Here is a 22973-nt window from a genome sequence, read left to right as displayed (position 1 = left end):
AAAATATATATATATATAGCAGACGCTTCCGCGGACGTTTCGCTTCCTAGATTTTTGGAAAATGACGCTTCCGCGCTCCCGCTTCCGCTTCGTGCAACATTGGTCAGAAAGTCTCGGAGAAAAGTCTCAGGTGTTTTCTCCAATTGTCTATGTAAATTTTTCTGTAAAAGCGATCGCTGCTGAAGATCAATAAAATCCCTCCTCTGCTGCACCGGTTTTCCCACATTGGGTTTTTCTGGGGACAATTGTCCAAAAATAACTGTGTTGATGTGATTGATTCTTGTGCATATGTTTATTTCTGTATAATGATGTGATATCTGAAGTAGAATTTATTTTAATATTTACTGAAGAGATTTCATAAATAACTTATTGGGAATAATAAGTACGTGAAATAAATCAGTTGTTGCACTAATAGAATTTTTGTTTAGAAATTTTCACACTCACCTTCCTCAATTAATTCCTGTTAATTAATCATTTTTCCTAAGTTAGACTTAGAAATAATTTAATCACTGATAAATTAACTTAATTAAGGCATTTCTAGGTGGATTTTCCCGAAATATTCCCTGGTTTTTGGAGTCCTAGTGTTTCTTAGCCTCTCTGACAATTGTCGAGACTAAAACACCTTCCGATGCTACAAAAACTAACACAGACCTCATAAAAACTCCTCAAAACTCCCCCGGAACCCTTGATGACATAAACCTGCTCCCATGACCTAGCCATCCCGTGCCCTGGAAATCCACCCTAGCTATACTATAGAGGAAAATAAAAATGGGGAAATGACAAAGAAAAGCAATATGGAATTAGGACTCCATTATTTTGTCAAGTGGGTATTAATTTGCTTTCTTAGGTCACTGTAAACTGAGATTTAATACTTTATTTTAAAGTTATAATACTTAACATAAATTTATTCAATTATCTAGTGTTAAATTTTAATTATATCATCTCCACTTCCTACATAGGTGACTAGGTCATCGATGTGCGAGTGAAATTAGAGTAAGTATTCCTTCATGGATTCAATGAAATACCTTATAATGTTTCTCCTAGCAAAAAATGTGAATTTCCATTTCCCATATCGAACCCGTTTCTAGTTTCACTTTGCATTAGTTGTTTTTGGTAACATAGGTACTAATCTTGTAACAAATTCCATATGGTGGATTTGGGTGTGTTGCAAAAGTTGCTACACTTGATGTGTTTTTCATTAGAATCCTAAACCGGAATGAATATGGTATTTGTTTTTCTTATGTCGTTTCTAGGATACTTGAAACTTGTGCAACATTCTTCGTAGAGTCTTATATGAATAAAAATGTTTAGTATATTAGTTATTTGAAAATATGTTCTAATTGAAATTAAGAAGAATAAATATTATGTTTGCTTTTCATATTGTATAGTGACTTACTCTCAAAATACTATGCTTTACTATGTAGGAGGCACAAACTTCATCATATTGGCTTTATTGACTGCAATATTGAAAGGGACATGGCACTTTAGACAGGTACTATTCATTCCTAATCCTTGGGAAGTCTTCAAAAATTTGTTGTATTTTTTTGTTTGATTCCTTTTTTCTATTATGAAATTAATCATATCTAACTCTTATTCATGGCTTTTAGATTTGTGACTTTGTGTGTGGTTGAACTATTTTTTTCCTTTACACATTTGTTTCAAAATTCTTAGATAAGATGATAGTGAATGCTATCACTAGGAAATACCTTTTCTGCAAGAAATCAAAGGTGTCTACATAAATCTAAAAAAAGCACCAATATTACCTTCCTCAATCCCTCTTGCTTTGGGTTGGACCTTTTCCATCCTCGGCCGGAATCCCAGGTGATTTAAGGGTTCAATTATGTACTTCTTTGGGGTAGGTATATCCTCAAATCTGCAAGAACATGTTTTTTTTGCATCATATAACTTAGAAATTCACAGTGTAAGTGTCAGAAAAGAAGCAACATCAATACCAAATTTATGAATGTAGTTGATAAAATAAATTGAAAAGATCATAAATTTGTTATAAACTTCCTTTATTTCTGCAATAAAGTTACATAAGAGCAAGATAAACCTACCTAAAATGCAAGGAAAACACTAAATCAAATTTATGATTAGTTATGATAAGGGAAGTGAAAGAGATTAAAAATTTGGCATAGTTTCCCCTTATTTAAACAATAAAGGTTGTAGAACAAGCAGCTAATGTTAGGTTTTGATGGATATGGTAGCATCAAACAAATGTTCTAGTCTCAAATAATGTTAAGAGACTAAGGAACACTAGATCTCCAAAACCTAGAAAAGGTTTCGTGAGATAAGCTTGGGAAACACCTTAATTAAATTAATTTGCCATAATTAAAATATTTCCTAAGTCTAACTTAAGAACAATGGTAAATTAAAGTTAATTAATTAAGGATGTTCGAAATTGCTCTAGAGGCTTCTATTGATGAAGTTTAATTGATGTTAGCTGTTGATAGAGATTAAATCGTTGCTGTTGATATTCCAACAAGAGATTATAAGAGTAGGTCAAAGGACTTGGAGATAGTATCAGTGTGATCATTGTGAGCAAGGGAGATCAAGCTACCCAGTTTACAGTTTTTAGTGAGGGCATAGTTTGAGCAAGGGAAGGAGAGTAGCAGGAGTTTGCAGCAGGGAGAATTTCAAGAGAAATTCTCAGGAGGTTTTCCAGTTTTCGGAGGAGGAAAAGGAAGGCCGAATTATCCAATAGGGATGTCGAATTCTGTAGTGCAAGTTGCCCAGTTTTCCAGTGTGAGTTGCCGAGAGAGGGATCGATTCAGTTGTTAGTACCTGGATCAAGTGGCGGAAGGCCTAGCAAATTGTTTCCGGAGGCAGAGACAGAAAGGACAACTCATCAACAAGAGTTCTGGAGGCAGATCGAACTCATTTGAGTAGGTAGTGCATATTTCCAGTCCCGCTGTGCGAATTAGCTGTGAAGTGTGAGTTTCTTGGAGAGGGGCCAGGGGAGTTGTTGTGAGGGAAAAAAAATTCCCACTAAATTTCCCAGTTGAGAAAAATTGCCGGAGTTGAGCAAGGAAGGCCAACAGTGGTAATTCTCTTTATTTGCTGCATAATAATAAAACCCTCATCTGCTGCACTGGTTTTCCCTTCAGGGTTTTCCTAGGGACTTTTGTCCAAAAATAACGATGTCATTATTTTGTGTGAGTATGCATCTATTTCTCAGCTCCAATTTTATTTTTGCGACATATTTTATCTGGTGAAGAATTGCAGTGTGGTTTATTTGTTATTTACCATTAATAATTTGACAGAAGACAAATAAATTGTTAAGTTAGGAGAATAATACTCAATTGTTGCGGTTCAAGGAATTTTCACATGGTATTAGAGCATTGTTGATTAGATCAGAGGTTAATAGGTGAAAAGAAGAATAAATCGTGCAGTTTCAGAGGGAGATCTGAACTTCGAAGCTCTATTTCCAGATATGCGTAGGCAAGCCAGACAACGCGAATCGCTGGCGTAGGAAAATCGATTTCCTGTCTAGGGTGAAGGAAAAGCTCGATTTGTCCTAGAAGCAGTCACAGTAGGAAGTGGATTTGTCGGGAAGAGGTTCTAGTGAGCAGATCAGTGATTCCGTAGAGTAGATCTGGGTGCCAATATTTGCAACAAGGGTTTGTAGTTGCAGATCTACGTAGGGTAGGAAGAGAAAAGCACACAAGCGGAATTTCAAGTTTATTTCTAAGAGGGTTTCTAGTTTTCCAGTTGCAGGAAAGGAGGCCGTGATTTCTAGTAGCAGAAGGCTGAAGCAGACTTGTCAGTCCAACTAGTACGAGTTTCAGGGTTAGCAGTGCGTGTGCCAGATTCCGGAGGACTTCCGGGAGGTATGTTAATTTGGCAGCTCAGTGACAAATTCCAATCATGGGACTAGATTCCTCTTTTCGAGAGGATCAATTTTGACTTTTGAAGCACTTAATTTGGACAAGGGAAAGTGTACTTTTGAATTGAATTCCACATGGGCACAAAAGGCTAGGTCGACCCAAAAGAGAAATTGGACACCCTCATATGTCTATAAATACAAGTCAAGTGACCTTCATTTGATCATCATCATAATCATTTTTCTTTCTTTGGGTTTGGCTCGCACAGGTCTGAGGCTGGGTTTCGGAGATTGGTTCATACAAAAGATTGTAGGGTCTGAAGCTCGCATGTGTGTTTGGGGTTTTGGTTTCCAACTGTAGACATCCTTTAGGAAAATTTCGGCTGCAACCGTAGGCACACAAGCTCATGAGTGCAGTTGGAGGCTTTCAGCTGCACGCACGTACACTCTCAACGTGAAGTTGGAAACTAGGGTTTGACTTTTACAGTTGACTGCAAATCTCTTTAGTTGATCACAAAGTTCGGCAGTTGACCACAGGCTTTTGAATTAGGGTTTTGATTATGAGCATTGCTGGGTTCATCTACTGGATATGGTTTAGTTATTTTTGCTGGATACTCTTGTGGATAAAGGAATGGATCATTGTACTCTCTTTCGCTGGATCATTCAATGACAATCTATTAAGAAGAAGAATTTGAAAGGGTTTTCCTCGTAGTGGGTTTTGCCCTAGTCTCTGACCAATCTTGGTATCTGTATGTGTAAATGCTTTTCTTCTATTTTTCCTTTGTGTTTCGCTGCATTGATGATGATATTGTTCTTTCTATATAATTACATATGTAATGTTGTACTTTGATGTATGGATATATTGCTATCTTTTTGGAGCTTCTAAATGTATTGTTGATGGTTGGATATACTCTACATTGTCTTGTAAGTGCTTCTTTATGCTGAAATTATCTTGCAATTAATGTCTAATGCATGGGATTAGTTTTCATGAAAGAATTAACACTTTTCTTGGTTGAATATATTTCAAAATTCATTGTCTTGGGAAGCTTTGCATGTGTTACTCATTTGATGATGTAGAAAGAATATTCCTAATGGATAATGATTGGATTTAATCCATGAAGTTCAATTAGCTAATATTAGAGAAGGTATTTGTTGAAAGAGGTAACTAGGGCTTCCTCTTTTAGCCTCCTTGAATGTCAAGTTAGCCAATCATTAGCACCCATGACTCCATACTCCCAATGGTCTAGGCACTAGTCAAGTCCCTTGGTGGTCAAATTTGGATTTAAGCCATAAAATTTCCTTCTTTTCTCTTCTTAAATTCATCCCCTCAAGGATAAGGAGGCCTCCCTAGGGCTTGGTGCAAATTGCATTGGAGAGGAGCTTTTGCTAAACTATTTGGACAAACTTCTGCGTTGGTGTTTCCTCTTGCTCTCCTCCATATTTGAGGCAATTCTCACGGTGGATTCTCCACAAAATTTGATGCCCTAGCCATCGCATCAAGAGGGAAACCTAGTTGCTAATCCTTCAACTTAGGGATTTCTTCAAGGCTTGTTCTTTAGTAATTATTGAAGTATATCTTTCATAGCCTTTTCTTTGACTACTTTGACCTTGGACGAATTCAATATATCACTGAATATCTCAACCCTAGCTCTCGTGCAGTTTTCCTTTCAAGGGGATTTTCTTGGAAAGTCTTCCCCGCTTCTCTCAAAGCTTGCATTTTCATTGAACCTTTCCATTGAATGAGCCTCCTTGCCTCACTTCAAACCTTTCATAGATACGCATATATCACAAGTGAGGAATACTGGGACTCCTCCTGTTGGTGAAAATCCAAGAAGGGGACTTAGGATGTGTAGTATTCCTAATGGAAGTATTAAGTAATAACTGCCATAAATTTCTTACATGCAACCAAAAATTAAAACATTGCAAAATATCAGCTCATTAATAATTTATCCCCAAAGATGTTGAGCCATTTTATTGGTAGGAGTACAATAGGTAAGAACAAGTCCACTTGGCCTTACCAAAGGCAAGCTAGACAAATCCCAGATGAGAAAACAAGCTGCTGGGATGATGGGAAGTGACTTCTCCTCTATGCTCTACGCTGCCCTTGAAATCTGCACTGTTGAATGGAAAGAAACCTCTGTTTGAGCCCTCTAGACTGCTCAGAAAATTCTGCTAAATGAATCTTGGCCTCTCCTCAATAAACCCAACAAAACCCAAAAAGGGTTTGTCCTAGTTTTGACACTCCAAAATTGACCCCAAAATGTTTGTTCCTCCTTTGCTACTGGAAAATGTCATTTGTGATAGTTGGAGCATTTTCTTCTCCTCAAAGGCTAGGAAATCTCCTCCAATTCCTCTCCCATTCAAATCCCAAACAATCCCAGCGCCTCAATCCCTCTCACCGGGCCTCCCCACAAACAGCTCCACAACTTCCTTTGCAGTCCTGGGGAAAATGACGCAGGCCCAGCCACACCAATTTGTTCTGCTGAGAAAGGCACCGGCAAGTATTTGTGTGAGGAAATAGCCCAGCAACAACAAATCTCTTCCCTCTGGCACAATACCTCTCCAAGCCCTGCGTAGCTCCCTTTTCTGCATCCCATTGATGCCAAAAACTCGTGCTACTGTGTGGTATCCTCCCAGCTACCAAAGATGAGTAGAATTTGCCTCCCTAGGGTGGCACTCATGGTCCATCGAAGAAGAGGGTGAGATTTCCCCTTGGAAACCTCTAGTGCTAAACAACACTTGTGACTCAACTGAACAGCGTGAGCAACAATGTGTAAAATGACAAATTATCAAAAGTGCTCTATGTTGCCTTCAACCCCCTATTTATAATTGTTACCTCCCTTTCCTTGTGGGTCCCTTAGCCAACTATTTTGACCCCCTTCCCACACAATTGACTTTTCCTCCAAGGGGTGCGTATTCCATGAGGGGTGGCCCCCACATTCCACTAAGGTTGGAATTTTCGATTTCTCCTAAGTCCCATGTACCTAAAATGTCTCCAATACCTAGATTACAAAAGTGTGCTAGGCTTAACACTTCCCCAATAAACTCCGTTAATCCAATTAAATGAAAAATTAAAATGGGGAATATTACAAGATGTGTTGACAGCGGGCCTCTGTCCCAAGTGCTGTTGTGCCATCTAACTTTTGCCTATTCACAAGGCCTGCTAGTTTGTGCAGCAACATGCTTGATGAAGAGACACAGGATCCCTCTGGTCTGCCATTTTCTCAAATGGAAACTCAAAACCCACCTGCCTCACAATTGTTGTTTCAACTTTAAACTCACTGATGTTGGCGCTAGCTCCTTGAGGGCTTATTCTAGGTGTCCTCATGCTGATGCATAAGACATGACATTGCACATGGAGACATTGTCTATTTTTGTTTTTCTAATAATGTTATGACTAATGAAGCACTTGTAAGTTGGTACCATATGTGATTTTGTTTATGAAATCATTTTTCATTTTTCTTTTAAATTTTTTGAATACAAATATCAATTGTGTTATGTTATCTAATCATATTTTATGAGATGATGTTATGAATTCTTACGTAAACAATGGTTTTATAACTTGTATGTGTTGGAAATGCAATTAATTTTTCTTTTATGAAAAAAAGAGATATATTTTAGCCTTTTGCTATTTGCAGAGTCTTCCCGTGTCAGTGAGTGATATGCCAGCTGAGTATTTGCCGAGTACGAGTCATGCAACATTGGTTGGAGCCACTCTGAAACATCCTGAAACAACGAATAATAGGTTTTACAGTGCTCTCTGCATCAGATTCACAGTGCATGAGGCCACTGTGACTGCATATAGATATCTTGACTGTCCTACAGCAATGCTGTGAACTCTCTTGTTGTCTCTTCCTTCAGTGGAACAAGATTGGCCTCCCTTTTTTCTTCCCCGCCCTTCTTCTTGTTCCAAGAAATCTGTTTGTTGAGTGCTTGTTTCTTGGCTAGGGCTAGGTGTTTAAGCCCACATGGTGTATTTTTCCTCCTCAACGTTTTTTTCCTTACCTTTTATGATCCATTACAGATCAAATACTTATCTAATCAATTTACATATTGGATGATAGCACAAACATCAAAATATGACAAATAGATCACAGTATGTAATAGCATTCAACAAAAAGCAACAGTTTTTGGGTTGTAAATGCAGCCCTTAGTTTCATCTTTACTGCTCTATTTCACAAAACGACAGCAACATCTCTCTTACTCGATTCTCATATTCTTCTGTGAGGAGTCCAAGCCTATATAGTTCTCTTACAAGTAACAATTACTTTCAGTTATTGCAAGATAACGGTTACTCCAAAACTATCAACTTTACATTGGTAGCTGAATCATTTGATATTCCATACTATCCATGCAAATCTGCACAGGTAATAACTGTCAAGCTGCCAAGAAACCATCGCTGCAGTTTTTGTTGTCTTCCTAGATATTTCTTCTGCAAACAATGCTGACTCACATGTCCTGTGATCTGCGATGACTTGCGATTCTCTTCTGTGAACTGTTATGGTTTGCACTTATATTTTACACACCTCGTTGGATTCCCCATTTCAGTTGCAACTACTGGTGTAAAGGATCAGCTTAAAAACATGACAGAAGAGACCCACTATATCTTTGCAAACTTCTCGAATCTCAACCATGACTAGTTTCTTACCAAGAAAATTGGTGGAAAAACAAGGTACCTGTCTTGAAGGAATATAGTAGAAATTCCTACGTCATTTACAGAAATATATATTGTATACCTCCACATTGGTTTCTGCTGACAGTTTGATAGAATATTTTGATCGATGACATTATGTTCATTTCCTTTTATTTACTCTTGTTGTTATATAATATTCATCCTTGGAAATATGTGCAAAAGCTTCTCACTAACTGGATCTTACCTAGCTTAACTGTACAGTCTGTTTTAAGTCTCAGTCAATTTAAATAGATACACAGCTTCTATGAACTGTATACAAATTGATGTTTTATCCTCAGAAGCCCGGTTTGACATATTGATCCACTCAATTCTATAAGTTGGTTATTTGAATGCTTTGTGAGCATTTTCCTAGCTGTAACCGTGGCCATGTTGCTCTATTTTAGAATTTAATTGCTTATACTAAAGCTTATTGTATTAATCTGTAGTTTTAATTGAGGTAATCACAACTTTGATGTTTTTTTCTTACCCATGGACATGTTACATTATTACCATATAACGCTACTATTCTTTTCCATTTTACTAATCAATGCTGTTTTATGAAATTGGCTTTCAGATTATACTGACTCTATTTGTACTAATCTGGGGGCTTCGTCTATCATTCTTTTTGCTGTTTCGGTATGTCTTCAGATAATACTCGTGAAAGTACGATATTTTCAATGTTGCAAGTGAATGAAATGCTTTTCCTGAAAATAAATATAATTATCATCTGGGATGGTTCAAACTTACAATATTGATTATGAGTAATTATCAATCAGAATACTGAAGTACTTTTTGAGTCTGCACAATAAACTTTCGGTAAAATAGAATTTAGATGAAAATTTCCATGCCTATTAAGGTCAGAACTACCCATAATAGCATAAAATACATTGTATTCATTTTCACAGGTGATAACAATTATGATAGAGGAAAACTCAGAACTGTGTAACATTTATTGGGTCTTTAAGGGTTTTGGGCTTAATTATGCAATGCCCATCTTCAGGAGGATCTCACCATGGATTTGGATGAGAGAAGATAAGACAAATTTGGCTTAATATTTATGAATGCCCAAGAGTAGAGTTATTTTGTAAAAGATGTGTCAGACATAAACAGCCTTCCCACACTAATCACCGAACTGACTTCTAGCAAAAGACCATAACGTGTATTCATTGGAACACATATGTCTAAGCTCCCTCAATTCAAGGGAAACCTTTTATGACTGAATTCTATTTTTGTTCATCATAGGTCTCCTGTTGTTGCTTAGGGTTGTAATTTGGAAAGCTCTTTTGCATTCCTGATGCTAATCTGATGTTTTGTGTTATTTTGCGTGTTCTGAAAGAGCTGATTTATTAACAGATTGTGTAATAAGTCTGCACTATATTCTTTAAGGCATGCTTGCAATGAGTGACTGTTCTTTCCAATGTAATGTATGTTTTTTGATATGAGCAAGAAGTGGAGTATACTCTTGATTATGTAGGATCGGCAAAACGATTTGTTGAGTCAACCAAACTCCTGATGATATTTGGTGGTGAGAATGCAATGTCAATGCTCTTTCGGCTTAATGTTATGCACCAAAAGTGGCTGACCCCGTTGGAGAAATTTTTTCTCCCATCATTTCTTCCATCGGGTCAGCCAGCAGTCCCTGACAACCACTACTAGCCAATGACGATGTGCCATTCATATCAATGTTTTAAAACTCCGACTCCGACTTCGACTCGGTATCGACTCGGCCTGCTCGATTTCAATGACTCGGTCGTTGTAAAAAATAAATTAAATATTTATTTTCTATAAAAACACATAATTTTAAAGATTTTCATTCATGTTTCCAAACCCACAGCATTAGAATATAGATAGAAGACAACATATGATCAAAGTAGGCTCATGAATATTCCATTATATCAAAATGGCACCCAGTGCATTGTCTAATACATACACGATGATGATATAGAGATCAAAACAAAAACACATAACCAAGGAGGCTATAAATGGCCTCTACAACAAAAGTCTGTGACTAGTACTACTGGCTACTGCTAGAGTTGCCAACATCATTTGGCTTAGTGTTACTTGGGAGCGAGAGTGAAAACGGGAGCAGGAGCGACATTTTCAGAAGCTCCTGGTTTGGGAGCGAATCCCGGAGGAGTTCGACAACCAATGTCACTAACATCAAGGTACATAGAGGGATTGGTGCTCTTGATTAAATACGAGTTCCATACCCTAATACATGACAAAATTCAATGGAAACACTGCAATCCCTCAATCTTGAAATCCTGAAAAACTGATAAGTCTGCTGGATTTTGAATGAAATCTAAAATTCTACTTTCTCCATATGAAATCCAATGAGGCCAGAACCACTCTCAAACATCCTAAGTCATTTCATGGTAATGTTAAAAATTTAAGTAAAAGTGACATTCTCCTTAATCTTCATTTTCATCCTTTTGCTTTAAGAATTTAACATTACCATGAATAGCATATCAATACTAGGAGAGGGGAATGGACCCCAACAATCAACAAACCAATTAATAAAACCATTTGGAGTCCCCCACACTCAGAAAAAACATAAAAAAATCAAAAAATTTGCGTTTTTGGGGGTTCACTGGCCGCTTTCCTTGACCCGGCCGAGTTGATATGGACTCGGCCGAGCCGACTGAGTTAATACCGAGCCGGTCGAGTCATGCAATGACTCGGCCGGCTGAACCGGTTCAACCACCGAGTTGAAATTTTTTTGGCCGACTCGGACCAACTCTGCCGAGTCGGTTCCGAGCCGGCCGGGTTTAAATACACTGATTCATATCTGTGCCACTTGCATCAGTTGTATGTTTCCTCGTCCATTTGGCAAGAACACATGTTGGAAGGTGGGCTTCCAATGAGAAGGTACTTTATTCCTTTTGCAATCGTGTGCTTATGCTGTTGAAAATTGCTACATTCCACCAAGACTATGTTCTTTAGCTATGAACCCCGATATATCACTGCTTATGGATGTTGTGGTCATAGATATCCCTGATGTTTGGGGGATGTTATCAAGGAAATGGGGAGCCACTATTGGTGTTCAACTGCAAATGGATTTGTCATATGTCACCATTCCACAATCTGATGGGATCCCCTTCATACTTTATAGAGAACCTGCCTATCCTACTCATGTGGTCAAGTCGGGGCCAATTCCATACTACAAGACACATGAGATTGAGAAGCCTTCTCCAATTCTCCCTTCACAAGAAGTCCGCATTCTCAAGTGACTAAATCACAAAGCAAACAAAAAGTGGAAGCTCAAAAGAGAATACAAGGTCGGGGATGTGGTCTTGGTAGATAAAAATCCAATACTTGTCAAGATTCACAGGAAAGTCAGGGAAGATTACTATTACATTGCCAAACTTAACGACGGACTTTGGTCGCAACCGGTCAAGTTGAGTCGTATCACCCCTTTCCTTGACACTCGACATTGTATTATATGCGTGTTAGAGTAGGATGCATTGCATGCTCATTTCTCATTAGAACTAACATCATATGATATTTTTCATGATAGAATAGTTGCATTTAGATTAATTTGCATGTTACTTTCTTGTTGATTTTTATGGCCTAATACTAAGCATGGGTGATCATAAGACACCACAAAAACATGCTACACCGAGTGCTTGGTCTTTGACATGTGCAGGTAACAGGTCTGCGGTGTTGATTTCTGGTAGCATCGGATGTGCTCTAAGTCTCAAATTTTGCAGGGAGGCTTGAGCACATGTATTCCAAAGAACATAGCAAGCGTTTTGGGAAATTCCACTCGGAGACAGTTTTATTAAAATAATTAATTATTTTTAATGGGTCCCTAAGTCTATTCTTAGGAAATTAAAATAATTAATGGGTATTAATCTAACTGTGGGTGTAACTTCTAGAAGAAGATGAGGATCAAGCAAAAATGATCTTAGCCATTGATTAGCTTCTAATCTGGGCCGTTGAATGTCAACGAGAAGATTATTAAAGGAAGCTTGAGGGTCATTTGGAAGACACAAAGAGTTCAGAGAATCAATTTTCTGAAGCAGAGCAACTGCTGGGAGATTTTCGATAGTGGGCTATTGCAGTGAGGGGCGGGGATAGTTGGGTTTGAGTATCTTCTCCAGGACCCAGGATACGCAACAGAGAGACACTAGGAGGAGGCAACGCAGACCCAAGAGGGGTTGATGCTAGGCTAGAATGGCCCACGCAGAGCTTGACGCTGAGCCAAAAGGGCTCACACAGAAGTTGTGCAGTCTTCAGCGCAAAAGTCTGAGTTTGCTGAGGGACTTGACATTTCTGAGCCGGGAGGGCTGTAAACTGCTCCAGAGGGCAAACGTTTCCCAGTTGAGTTGACGCGGAGCCTTTTGAGGCTGATGCGGGGCCTATGCAGGGCCAACGCAGAGATAGCCAGGGACAATTGGTTCAGCGGTCGAAATAGCCGGGAATTGCTGGGTAGAGTGAGGTAATCTCACTAAGTTTTTCTGCCAGTTTATTTTTCTCTGTAACTAGATTGCCAAAAGGGCATCCATAGTTGTATTCAAATACTTCTGCATAATAATAAAAACCCTCGAATCTGCTGCAATAGTTTTCCCGCATTGGGTTTTTCCGGGGACATTTGTCCAAAAAATACTGTCGCTTGTGTATATCTTTCTATGTTGTTCTGTTCTTGTTTTGGGAAAATTAAATAATTAAGTGAAGGCTGCATTTGTATTAGCTTCGATATTTGTTGTACGAACTAGTAGATAATTTGTTTCAGTAATTAACATATAGGAGAAGTTTAATTAGTTGCTGCAGTAGTTGATTCGGGTGGGATTCTTGAATTTTCACATGGTATCAGAGTAGTGCAGGTGAAGCAAGAAGAATAGTGCCAGAGAACCCAACATAGAGCAGAGAAGGAGATCGAATAGCTGCAGTAGGCAGAAGTTAGAATCCTAGAGGGTTTGCGCAGTCCAGGCTAAGAGGGCTGAATTTTCGAGGAAAGTCTCTCTGAGTGAGTCGATAGAGAGGAAGGGCTTCCAGATTGAAATCTTGCCGTGATAGAGGGAGAAATGTAGCAGATTCAACGTGAGGAAGAGCTGGTGGGACGTAGTTTTTTGGCAGGCAGATTACTGCGTTGACGGTCGTCAGAAGAGAGAGGAGTGTGAGAATTTCTAAATCTACACATTAAAAATCCTACTGCAATCACTCGTTTATCATCTCCTACTTGTTATTTACATTCAACAAGTTATTTAAATATTTAAACAACGATGAAAACACTATTTCAAACTACACCTATATACAGATCATGAACTGAAATAAACAGAGAATCACACAAGGGACACCGTTATTTTTGGACAATCGTCCCTAGAAAAACCCAATTTGGGAAAACTGGTGTAGCATATAAAGGATTTTTATTATTAAGCAGATTTCTGAATACAACCAGGGTGCCAAATCCGGCTCACCCAACAGAGAATAAACCCGACAGAAGTACCTCTATCCGGAGACAGATATTTTGACAATTCCAGCAACTGGATGATCAAACCCCACAGATGACAATGTTGTTCCCAGTGCTGGGCAGCAATGGCTGCTCCAAGCTCTGCATTGGAACTGCGTCACCTCCTCTAGGAGCTGTGTCACCCTCCTAGTGAGCCTCCCTTCCTCAAAAGTCGATATGCTGAACTGCAGCTCTCTCTACCCCACAAAAAACCCCAGCGATGCCTCTAAGGGTCTGCGTCAACCCCTCTAGCTTTTGTATCTCCCTCTCTGGAGCTGCGCTATCTCTCATGCTGCTGCTTTGCCTCTCTACTATATATCCTTGGCCTTGGACTGAAGTTCCTCTGCCGAACTGCCCCTCTCATTGCAACTCAGATCACTTAGCTCGACTTTCTCAGCAAACCACGCCCCAGAAAAATCGAACTCTTTGATCTCTTGGTGTATCTCCAATTGACCCTCAAGCCTCCTCTTATACTTTTCTTGTTGATGAATCAACGATCGAGATTAAGTCCCTAATCAACGACTAAGATTACAACAGAGTTGATCCTCGTCACTTAGAAGTTTCTCACCCATATTCTTATTAATACCCATTAATATTTTTATTTTCCTAAGTTTAGACTTAGGAACCCATTAAAAATATTAATTATTTTAATAACTCCTCATTCGGGTGGAAGTTCTCCAAACGATTTTTGGGTTCTGGAGATCTCATATATTCTAGCCCCTCCACAAAATTTCGGAGCTAGAACACATCCGATGCTACCCAAAATCAATAAGGAGGAGAACAATGAGAGAATTTTTTCCTCAGTAGAATTCCTGCCAAGAAGTCTGTTTTCTTATTGGCTGAGCAACAACAATAAGAAGCAGAGAGGAGAAGTTCAACATTTTCGTGGAAGAGATGGCAACCAGTGGACTGAGAGATCAGAACAGGTTGGTTGGGGCATCCAACTATGTCATCGGAAGGCAAGAATGTCATTCCTTCGAGATGAGCATTCTCTCAAGACCTATGTCAACAGCGTGGTGGCTGTGCCTGAAAATCCAAATCCGCTGAAGAAGTACCAGGCAGAAATGGCGAAGGCCAAGAGGATGATCCTTGATGGCGTAAAGGATCACGTGGTATGTCACATTGCTAGTAGAGGGACTACTAAGGAGATATGGAATGCCTCGGAAACGTTATATCAAGGATCTTCTGAGCAACAGAAGATGTACTTAGAGCAGAAACTGGGATCTACATAGATGCAGAAGGGGGAGCACATAGATCCGTTCCTCACGAAGCTTCAGGAGACCCGAGATAGTTAGTAGTTGTGGGGTCTACACCTCAAGGTTCCGAGATGGTGAGACTGGCCCTAAACTCAGTGCTAGAAGAGTGGCAAGTCTTTGTGAAGAGCATCCTGGGCAGGGCAGCTTTGCCAGACTGGGATAGTATGTGGGTAGCTCTCAAGCAGGAAGAGCTGAGGAGAGATCTAGTCAATGTGGGAATTTCTGAATCTACACATCGGAAATCCTACTGCAATCACTGGTTTATCATCTCCTACTTGTTCTTTACATTTAACAAGTTATTTAATTACTTAAACAACGATGAAAACACTATTTCAACCTACACATACATACAGATCATGAACTGAAATAAACTGAGACAATCATGTAAGGGTCACCGTTATTTTTGGATAATCGTCCTCGGAAAAATCCAATCGGGAAAACCGGTGCAACATATAGAGGGTTTGTATTATTAAGCATATTCTTGAATACAACTAGGGTGCCAAATGCGGCTCACCCAACAAAGAATAACCTTGGTAGAAGTACCTCTATCTAGAGACAGATATTTCGGCAAATGTAGCAACTCGATGATCAACTCCACAGATGAAAAATGTTGTCCCTAGTGTTGGGCATCGATTTCTGCTCCAAGCTCTGCGCTGGGATTGCGTCACCCTCTTAGTGAGCCTTCCCTGCTCAGAAAGTCGATATGCTGAACTGCTCTCTCTCTGCCCCACAGAAAATCCCCAGTGCTACCTCTAAGGGCTTGCGTCAGTGATCTAAAAATCACCCTATGAGTGATCTTAGTTAAATATTTATTAAATGATGGTATTACAGACTCATGTTGGTGTGTGTCTATGTTATTTAGGCAACAGATCGATCAGATTGCGAATACACAGACACTTGAAATGGAAAACAACAGAGAAATACAGTAAGCAAATATAAGAACACAAGAATTTAATAAGGAGTTCACCCTATCCTCCAGGGCTACATCTTCGGTCCAGCTCTTAGTGGTGGCCTTCTTTTATTGTGTTTGAAAGCAGAGAATTACAATGAAGGAGCTCAATGTGAGTCTCCTAAAACAGAATTTGCTTGGCAGGGTGGTTCTTGGATTCCCCAAGCCATTAGAGTGCACAGACTCTTTTCCTCACCAGCTCTTTGACCTCTCTGGTCTTTAATGGAGGGAGCCCAGTGTGGTGTTTAGTCCTGACAGATCCTCTCAGGGATGGCTTGAATCTCTCAAGCTCTCTGGTGTTCGATGCTGCGTTTGGTTAGCTCGGCCCTCTGTCTCTTTTTGCTTTTGCTTCACTGTCTTTCTTTGTTTTCTCTGTCTTCTGTCTTCCCCGTCTTTGGTGTCTTCTGCTTTGTCTGTTTATGGCTTTAAATCCATTCGAGCTCATGGCTGTTCGATTCCCCTTCCACTTCCGTCAGATCGCCTGTTGCAGCTTCGCTTGGAGCTCCCTGCTTCGGTGTCATCATCAGGGTCACAGGGAGTGGCCACTTGTCCTCCTGCAACTGCGCCAGCTTGCTTCGTCGGTTCGGTTTTTCCGTTACGTCGTGCAATGAGTCATTTGCCACCTTGGCGGTCAAATCGGACGTCAAATTCTTGTAGATCGTGGCTTAATCCCCTATTGATTCCGGCTTTCCCATTGGGCACGATCTCAGCCGTTAGATCTGGGGCCTCCAAATCCGACGCCATTCGCACGTTTCGCACGGTTGACTTGTTCGATTGTTAGCACGCGATGAGTGGTGGTTTTCTCTCTCCTCCGCTTGCCATGCGTCGGGCGCTGAGTGGAATCGCTCCGTTTTTGCCAAATTTGCTTACCGCCCAAGGGTGCCCCCAATAAATATCGCCGGTTTTTTGGAGCGCAGTTCCTGCCTTAGCCTTTAGCATTTTCCCCACGGTTTTCCCAGCTCCCATGCGACCGAGCGCTCAGGGCCTCTCCTTCTCGAGGGGTTTTTCCCAGTGATGCGCGATTAGCGCTAAGCGCATCAAAAACTGCCTCCTTTTCCCGATCCAGGCTTCCCAGGGGCTAGTTTCGCCTCCTGCGCAGTCTCCATGTGCCTCGATCAGTGCACTTTGACCGATGTCCTCGTCGTTTCACGCTGGCTGCTAACTGCCACTGTTTAGAGGTGTTTTTGATAACTGCTCTTAATTCTTTGAAGCTTGTCCCGACCTGATATAGTGATGGTTTTCTGATAACTCTTCTTCATGGATCCAATTCGGATCACGACCTTCCCACTGAAAAGCTTTTGGACCACCAAAAGTTGGTTTTCAAGCATCGACTAAGTGAGGGTACTGTTTTCTCACTTGTCCAATCTCAATCCACTTTGCACTGCTCGGCTTTGAACCTTTGAGCCCTACTCTGAGGTACTCAACATCTCCTCTGCACGTCGTCCTCACCTTCCTGTCCAGCACTGTGTCTTCCTGCAATTCATTAAGATATTCAGGTAGCAGGTCATCAATAGAAGGCAACTGACTTTGCTCTTCAGGATCCTCAATCAGTGAGGGTTCAAACAATCTCAAGCAATCTGCATTTATGACTGAGTATATGTGCATGTAAGCTGGTAGATCAAGGCAAAAAGCATTCTCACCAATCTTCTCAAGTATTTTGAAAGGTCCATACCTGATAGGCTTTAGCTTCTTACCTTCACCTTGCATCCTGTCTTTGCTGATATACAACCAGACCTGGTCACCAACTTGAAAACTATGCTCCATCCGATGCTTGTCATGCCTAGCCTTATATTTGGCTTGGCTCTTTTCCAGCTGTTCCTGTACTGCCTGGTGGATCTCCTGGATTTGTTCAATGAACCTAGTTGCCTTGTCCACATCACTGTGTCCCTCAACTGTGGTATCTTTACCAAAGACAAAATCCAAAGGAGACCTTGGTGTGAAACCAAAACAAGTCTCAAAAGGAGATCTCTGTGTAGAAGAATGTTTGGCTCTGTTGTAAGCATGCTGCACATAACACAAATTTTCATCCCAAAGCTTCGGATGTTTGTTGCAATATCCTCTGAGTAACTAGACCACTGTCCTGTTAACTACTTCTGTCTGGCCATCAGTTTGTGGATGAAAAGTTGTGCTTTTCTTCAGTTTGGTGTCCATCAGTTCCCATAGACTTGACCAAAACTTTCCCACAAATCGGGTGTCTCGATCAGATACAATAGAAGTGGGTAGTCCAAAATGAACCCATACATGTTCAAAGAACAGTTTTGCAGTTTGTTTAGCTGTAATATGTTTATTACAAGGTATCAAAATACACATTTTGCTGAACCTATCCACAACAACATATAGATAATAATGACCTTTTCTAGATTTAGGCAGTCCTCCAACAAAATCCATGGAAACACTTTCCCAAGGGTGAGAAGGAACTGGCAATGGAGTCTACAAGCCTAGTTTTCTATTGTTGGGCTTGCTTTTTGCACACATAGTACACCCTTTTACATATCTAGAAACTGTCTCATTCATTTTTGGCCAATAACAAAATCTTTGCAGCTGTGCAACTGTTTTACTTACCCCAAAGTGACCTGATATCAGAGAAGTGTGTGCTTCCCTAATTATCTTTATTCTCTCAGTTTGTGGAATGCAGAGTTTCCCACAATGGTATAAGAGTCGGTCCTTCACATGGTAATCCAATTCTTCTACCCGTTTGCCTTGACTCAAAGTTGCATATACATCTTTAAAGTCTATATCTTGAGCATATTGTTCAATGTAGCTTTCATGTAGCACAAAATTATGCTTAAGTATAGTAGATGCATTTATAATGGGTCTAGATAACATGTCTGCAACTTTGTTATGTATGCCCTTTTTATATCTGATGACTAAATGAATCTGTTGTAGGAAACCCATCCATCTGTAGTGTCTTGATTGCTGCAACTTAGTTTGGGAGTGTAGATATTGAAGTGGTTGATGATCAGTATATATTACTGTCTCTTTGCCCATTAAGTAATGTTTCCACTTTTTCACACTTTGAACTAATGCATACAATTCTTTATCATATGTAGGATAGTTAACTACTGCAGGATTAAAAGTCTCAGAATGATAACATATGGGTTTACTATGCTGTGTCAACACTGCTCCCATGGCATAGTCACTGGCATCTGTTTGGATCTCAAATGGTCTTTGCAGATCAGGCAGTGTTAGTACCGCTGCTGTACTAATCTTTTCTTTCAAGGTGTCGAAGGCTTTCTGATGTTTGCCTCCCCATTGAAACACCTTGTTCAATCCTGTTACAACATGTAAGGGAGCTGCAATTGAGGAAAAGTTAGAAATGAACTTCCTCCAATATTGTGCTGCTCCGTAGAAGCTTCTCACTTCTGTAGCAGACTTGGGCTTAGGCCAGTTTACAATGACTGCCACTTTAGAGGGATCTATCTTCAATTCACCACCCCCTACTATATGACCTAAGTAATTTAGAGATGTTTTGCCAAATTCACATTTTGAGAGTTTAACATAAAGTTTTTCTCTTTTCAAAACATCTAGTGTTTGCTTAACATGCTTTAAATGTTCTTCCCACGTTTTACTAAAAATCAGAATGTCATCCAGATACACAATAACTAAATCATCAAGAAAATTTCTGAGTACATCATTCATTAATCTCATGAAAGTAGCAGGAGCATTAGTTAAGCCAAAAGGCATAACCAGCCACTCATACAATCCTTGCTTTGTTTTGAAAGCAGTCTTCCATGCATCTTGTTCTGCAACTCTGACCTGATGGTATCCACTATGCAAGTCTAGCTTAGTGAAATAAACAACTTCCTTCAATTGATCTAAAAGATCATCTATGTGAGGAAGGGGATAATGATTTTTGATTGTTATCTTATTCAGTGCTTGGTAGTCAATGCACATTCTCCACGAGCCATCTTTCTTTCTCACCAAAACGATTGGTGACCCACATGGTGATGTGCTAGGCCTGATGAACCCCTTCTCGAGCAACTCCTGCAACTGCTTTTTGATTTCAACATTCTCTAAAGCAAACAACCTATACATTCCAATGTTAGGCAATGGAACATCCTGCTGCAAAATAATATCATGTACTATTTTCCTTTTGGGTGGCAGACCTTTAGGTTCTTGAAACAAGATATCATACTCTGAAACAACCTTTTCTATATCAGCGTGTTGTTTAGCATTACAACCCTCAAATACATTGATTTTATCAGGTTTCTTTTCCTTTACAGCCATCAGTAAGAATTGTTTGCATGAATTTATCATTCTTTTCATCTGCGCTGAGTTTATGAGAGTATAATTATTCTTGAGCTTATGAGCTCTTACAAAGTATTTGATTCCATCTTTAACAAGTAGATACTTGTTCTTAGCTCTATAGAAAATAGCCTTTCTATCATACAAGTAAGGACTTCCTAAAACAATTCCACATATATCCAAAAGAATTATGTCTAACTCCACCTCATCTACAAATGCTGACCCAAAAGAAAACTTGAGTTTGCACTGTCTAGTCACTTGTAGTTGTGCTTTATCATTCAACCATCCTAATGGGTATGGTTTCTTGTGAGGTGTATTTGCTAATCCCAATTTCTTTACAATTGCTTCAGAAATTAAATTTACTTGTGAGCCACTATCAAACAAAGTATCAATCTTTTGATATTTGGAAACAACTCGAATATGGAAAAGCTTATGCCTTTTTCTCTCATTCTCTTCATCAATAACAGATTGAGCAGAATTACTAGTAGATGCTTCAGAATTCTTACCTTTTATACCTGTGGCTGCAATAGTTGTTTAATCTCCTGAGTCTGAACCCAAATCTTTCTGAATAGCTGCCGCAGTCTTCTTCTTCTTGCCCTCGAACTTTTTAGGTCTCAGCTCTGGATGCAGAATCCAACAATGCTCATCATCATGCCCCTCCTTTTTACAGTGAGTGCATGAAGCTTTGTTTTTCTGTGCATTGTTAGCCTTCCTTGCCTTCCACTTCCGCTTTCTTTTCTCCTTGCTCTTGCTTGCAGTGGGTTGGGATGGTCCCCCAACTTCTGGATTTCCATTCTTTCCTCTAGCTTCTAGATGAGTAGCTTGTACAGATACCTCATCTATACTAGTGGGATTAAACATGAGGATGGTATGCCTCATGTAGCTGTGTAGACTACCAATGTACTTCAACAGAGTCTCTGGTCAGTCTAATAAGATTCCTAGAATCATTGCTCTATTTCTAAATTCTTGAGTGTACCCTTGCACACTTTGCCCTTTCAACTGCTGAAGAGTTTGCCAGCTCATCATGGCTTGTTGCATGTAGGCCAATGGGTAGAACTGCTTTTTGATTGCAGAAACAAATTCATTCCAGACAGAGATAGTCTTACCATGTCTTTTCATATCAGCTTGGGTTCTGCCTTCCCACCAAACCAAGGCAGTGCCTCCTAGGCGTAGGCTTGCCAGCTGAATCTTGCTCTTGTCTGAGTCGATGTTCTGTACTCTGCAATAAACATCAATTTGTCTAATCCAATTGTCCAACTTTTCTGCATTTAACTCTACATCATATATAGGCAAATCAAATTTAACATCTAGGTTGATTAAAGATGCTTTCTTGTTATGCAAGGGGCTATTAGGAGGTGTGAGAAAGCTTTCCTCTTTCCCTTTTCCTTTGGAGTGGTCATGGAAGTGAGACTCATCTTCTTCTTTATCTTGTTTAGAGCCGTATGAGTCTTCATCCTTATGTTTTCTAAAGTCCCTATACAATTCTTCTACCATGGACTTTATAGCTAGGAAACTTTCTATGAATTGAGGGTCTGGCTCCACAGAACCTTCCTCTGACATTGTCTTCCGAGGATAGACCAATTTCAGGATTAGTTTCCACCAACTCTCCTTCTCCTAATTTGAGCTTTGATCTAGTGAGCATTCACAGCTAAACCAACACAAGCTTGTCAATCCTTTATAACCTCAGGCTCTGATACCACTTGATCTGAAAATCACCTTATGAGTGATCTCAGTTAAAGATTTATTAAATGAAGGTATTACAGACTCATGTGCTGGTGTGTTTCTATGTTATTTAGGCAACGGATCGATCAGATTGCGAATACATAGACACTTGAAATGGAAAACAACAGAGAAATACAGTAAGCAAATATAAGAACACAAGAATTTAATAAGAAGTTCACCCTATCCTCCAGGGCTACATCTCCGGTCCAGCTCTCAGTGGTGGCCTTCTTTTATTGTGTCTTAAAGCAGAGAATTACAATGAAGGAGCTCAATGTGAGTCTCCTGAAACAGAATTTGCTTGGCAGGGTGGTTCTTGGATTCTCCAAGCCACTAGAGTGCACAGACTCTTTTCCTCACCCGCTCTTTGACATCTCTGGTCTTTAATGGAGGGAGCCAAGTGTGGTGGTTAGTCTTGACAGATCCTCTCAGGGATGGCTTGAATCTCTCAAGCTCTTTGGTGCTCGATGCTGCGTTTGGTCAGCTCGACCCTCTGTCTCTTTCTGCTTTTGCTTCACTGTCTTTCTTTGTTTTCTTTGTCTTCTATCTTCCCCGTCTTTGGTGTCTTCTCTGCTTTGTTTGTTTATGGCTTTAAAGCCATTCAAGCTCATGGCTGTTCGATTCCCCTTCCACTTTCGTTGGATCGCCTGCTGCAGCTTCGCTTGGAGCTCCCTACTTTGGCGTCATCATCAGGCTCACAGGGAGTGGCCACTTGTCCTCCTGCAACTGCGCCAGCTTGCTCGTCGGTTCGGTTTTTCCGTTACGCCGTGGAATGAGTCATCTGCCACCTTGGTGGTCAAATTTGACGTCAAATTCTTATAGATCGTGGCTTAATCCCCTATTGATTTCGGCTTTCC

At 40.0% G+C, this 22973-nt stretch overlaps 1 protein-coding gene across 2 annotated transcripts in view; it reads left to right on the top strand.

The window, feature by feature from the left end:
- Positions 1-22973, top strand: part of LOC149138320 (uncharacterized) — a 230029-nt gene that overhangs the window by 69919 nt on the left and 137137 nt on the right. For both annotated transcript variants that reach the window (XM_089448119.1, XM_089448118.1), the window contains exons 3-4: positions 1425-1492; positions 9070-9131. In XM_089448119.1, coding sequence (XP_089304245.1) covers positions 1425-1492; positions 9070-9131 — 130 coding nt within the window. The remainder of the gene's footprint in view (positions 1-1424; positions 1493-9069; positions 9132-22973) is intronic.

The sequence above is a fragment of the Pinus tabuliformis genome, chromosome X, assembly GCF_031772625.1.
Source record: "Pinus tabuliformis cultivar Carrire ecotype Pingquan chromosome X, CPIR1, whole genome shotgun sequence".
Taxonomy (NCBI): domain Eukaryota; kingdom Viridiplantae; phylum Streptophyta; class Pinopsida; order Pinales; family Pinaceae; genus Pinus; species Pinus tabuliformis.
Note: the sequence above shows the minus strand (reverse complement) of the source record. Positions and strands in the feature narration are given on the sequence as shown.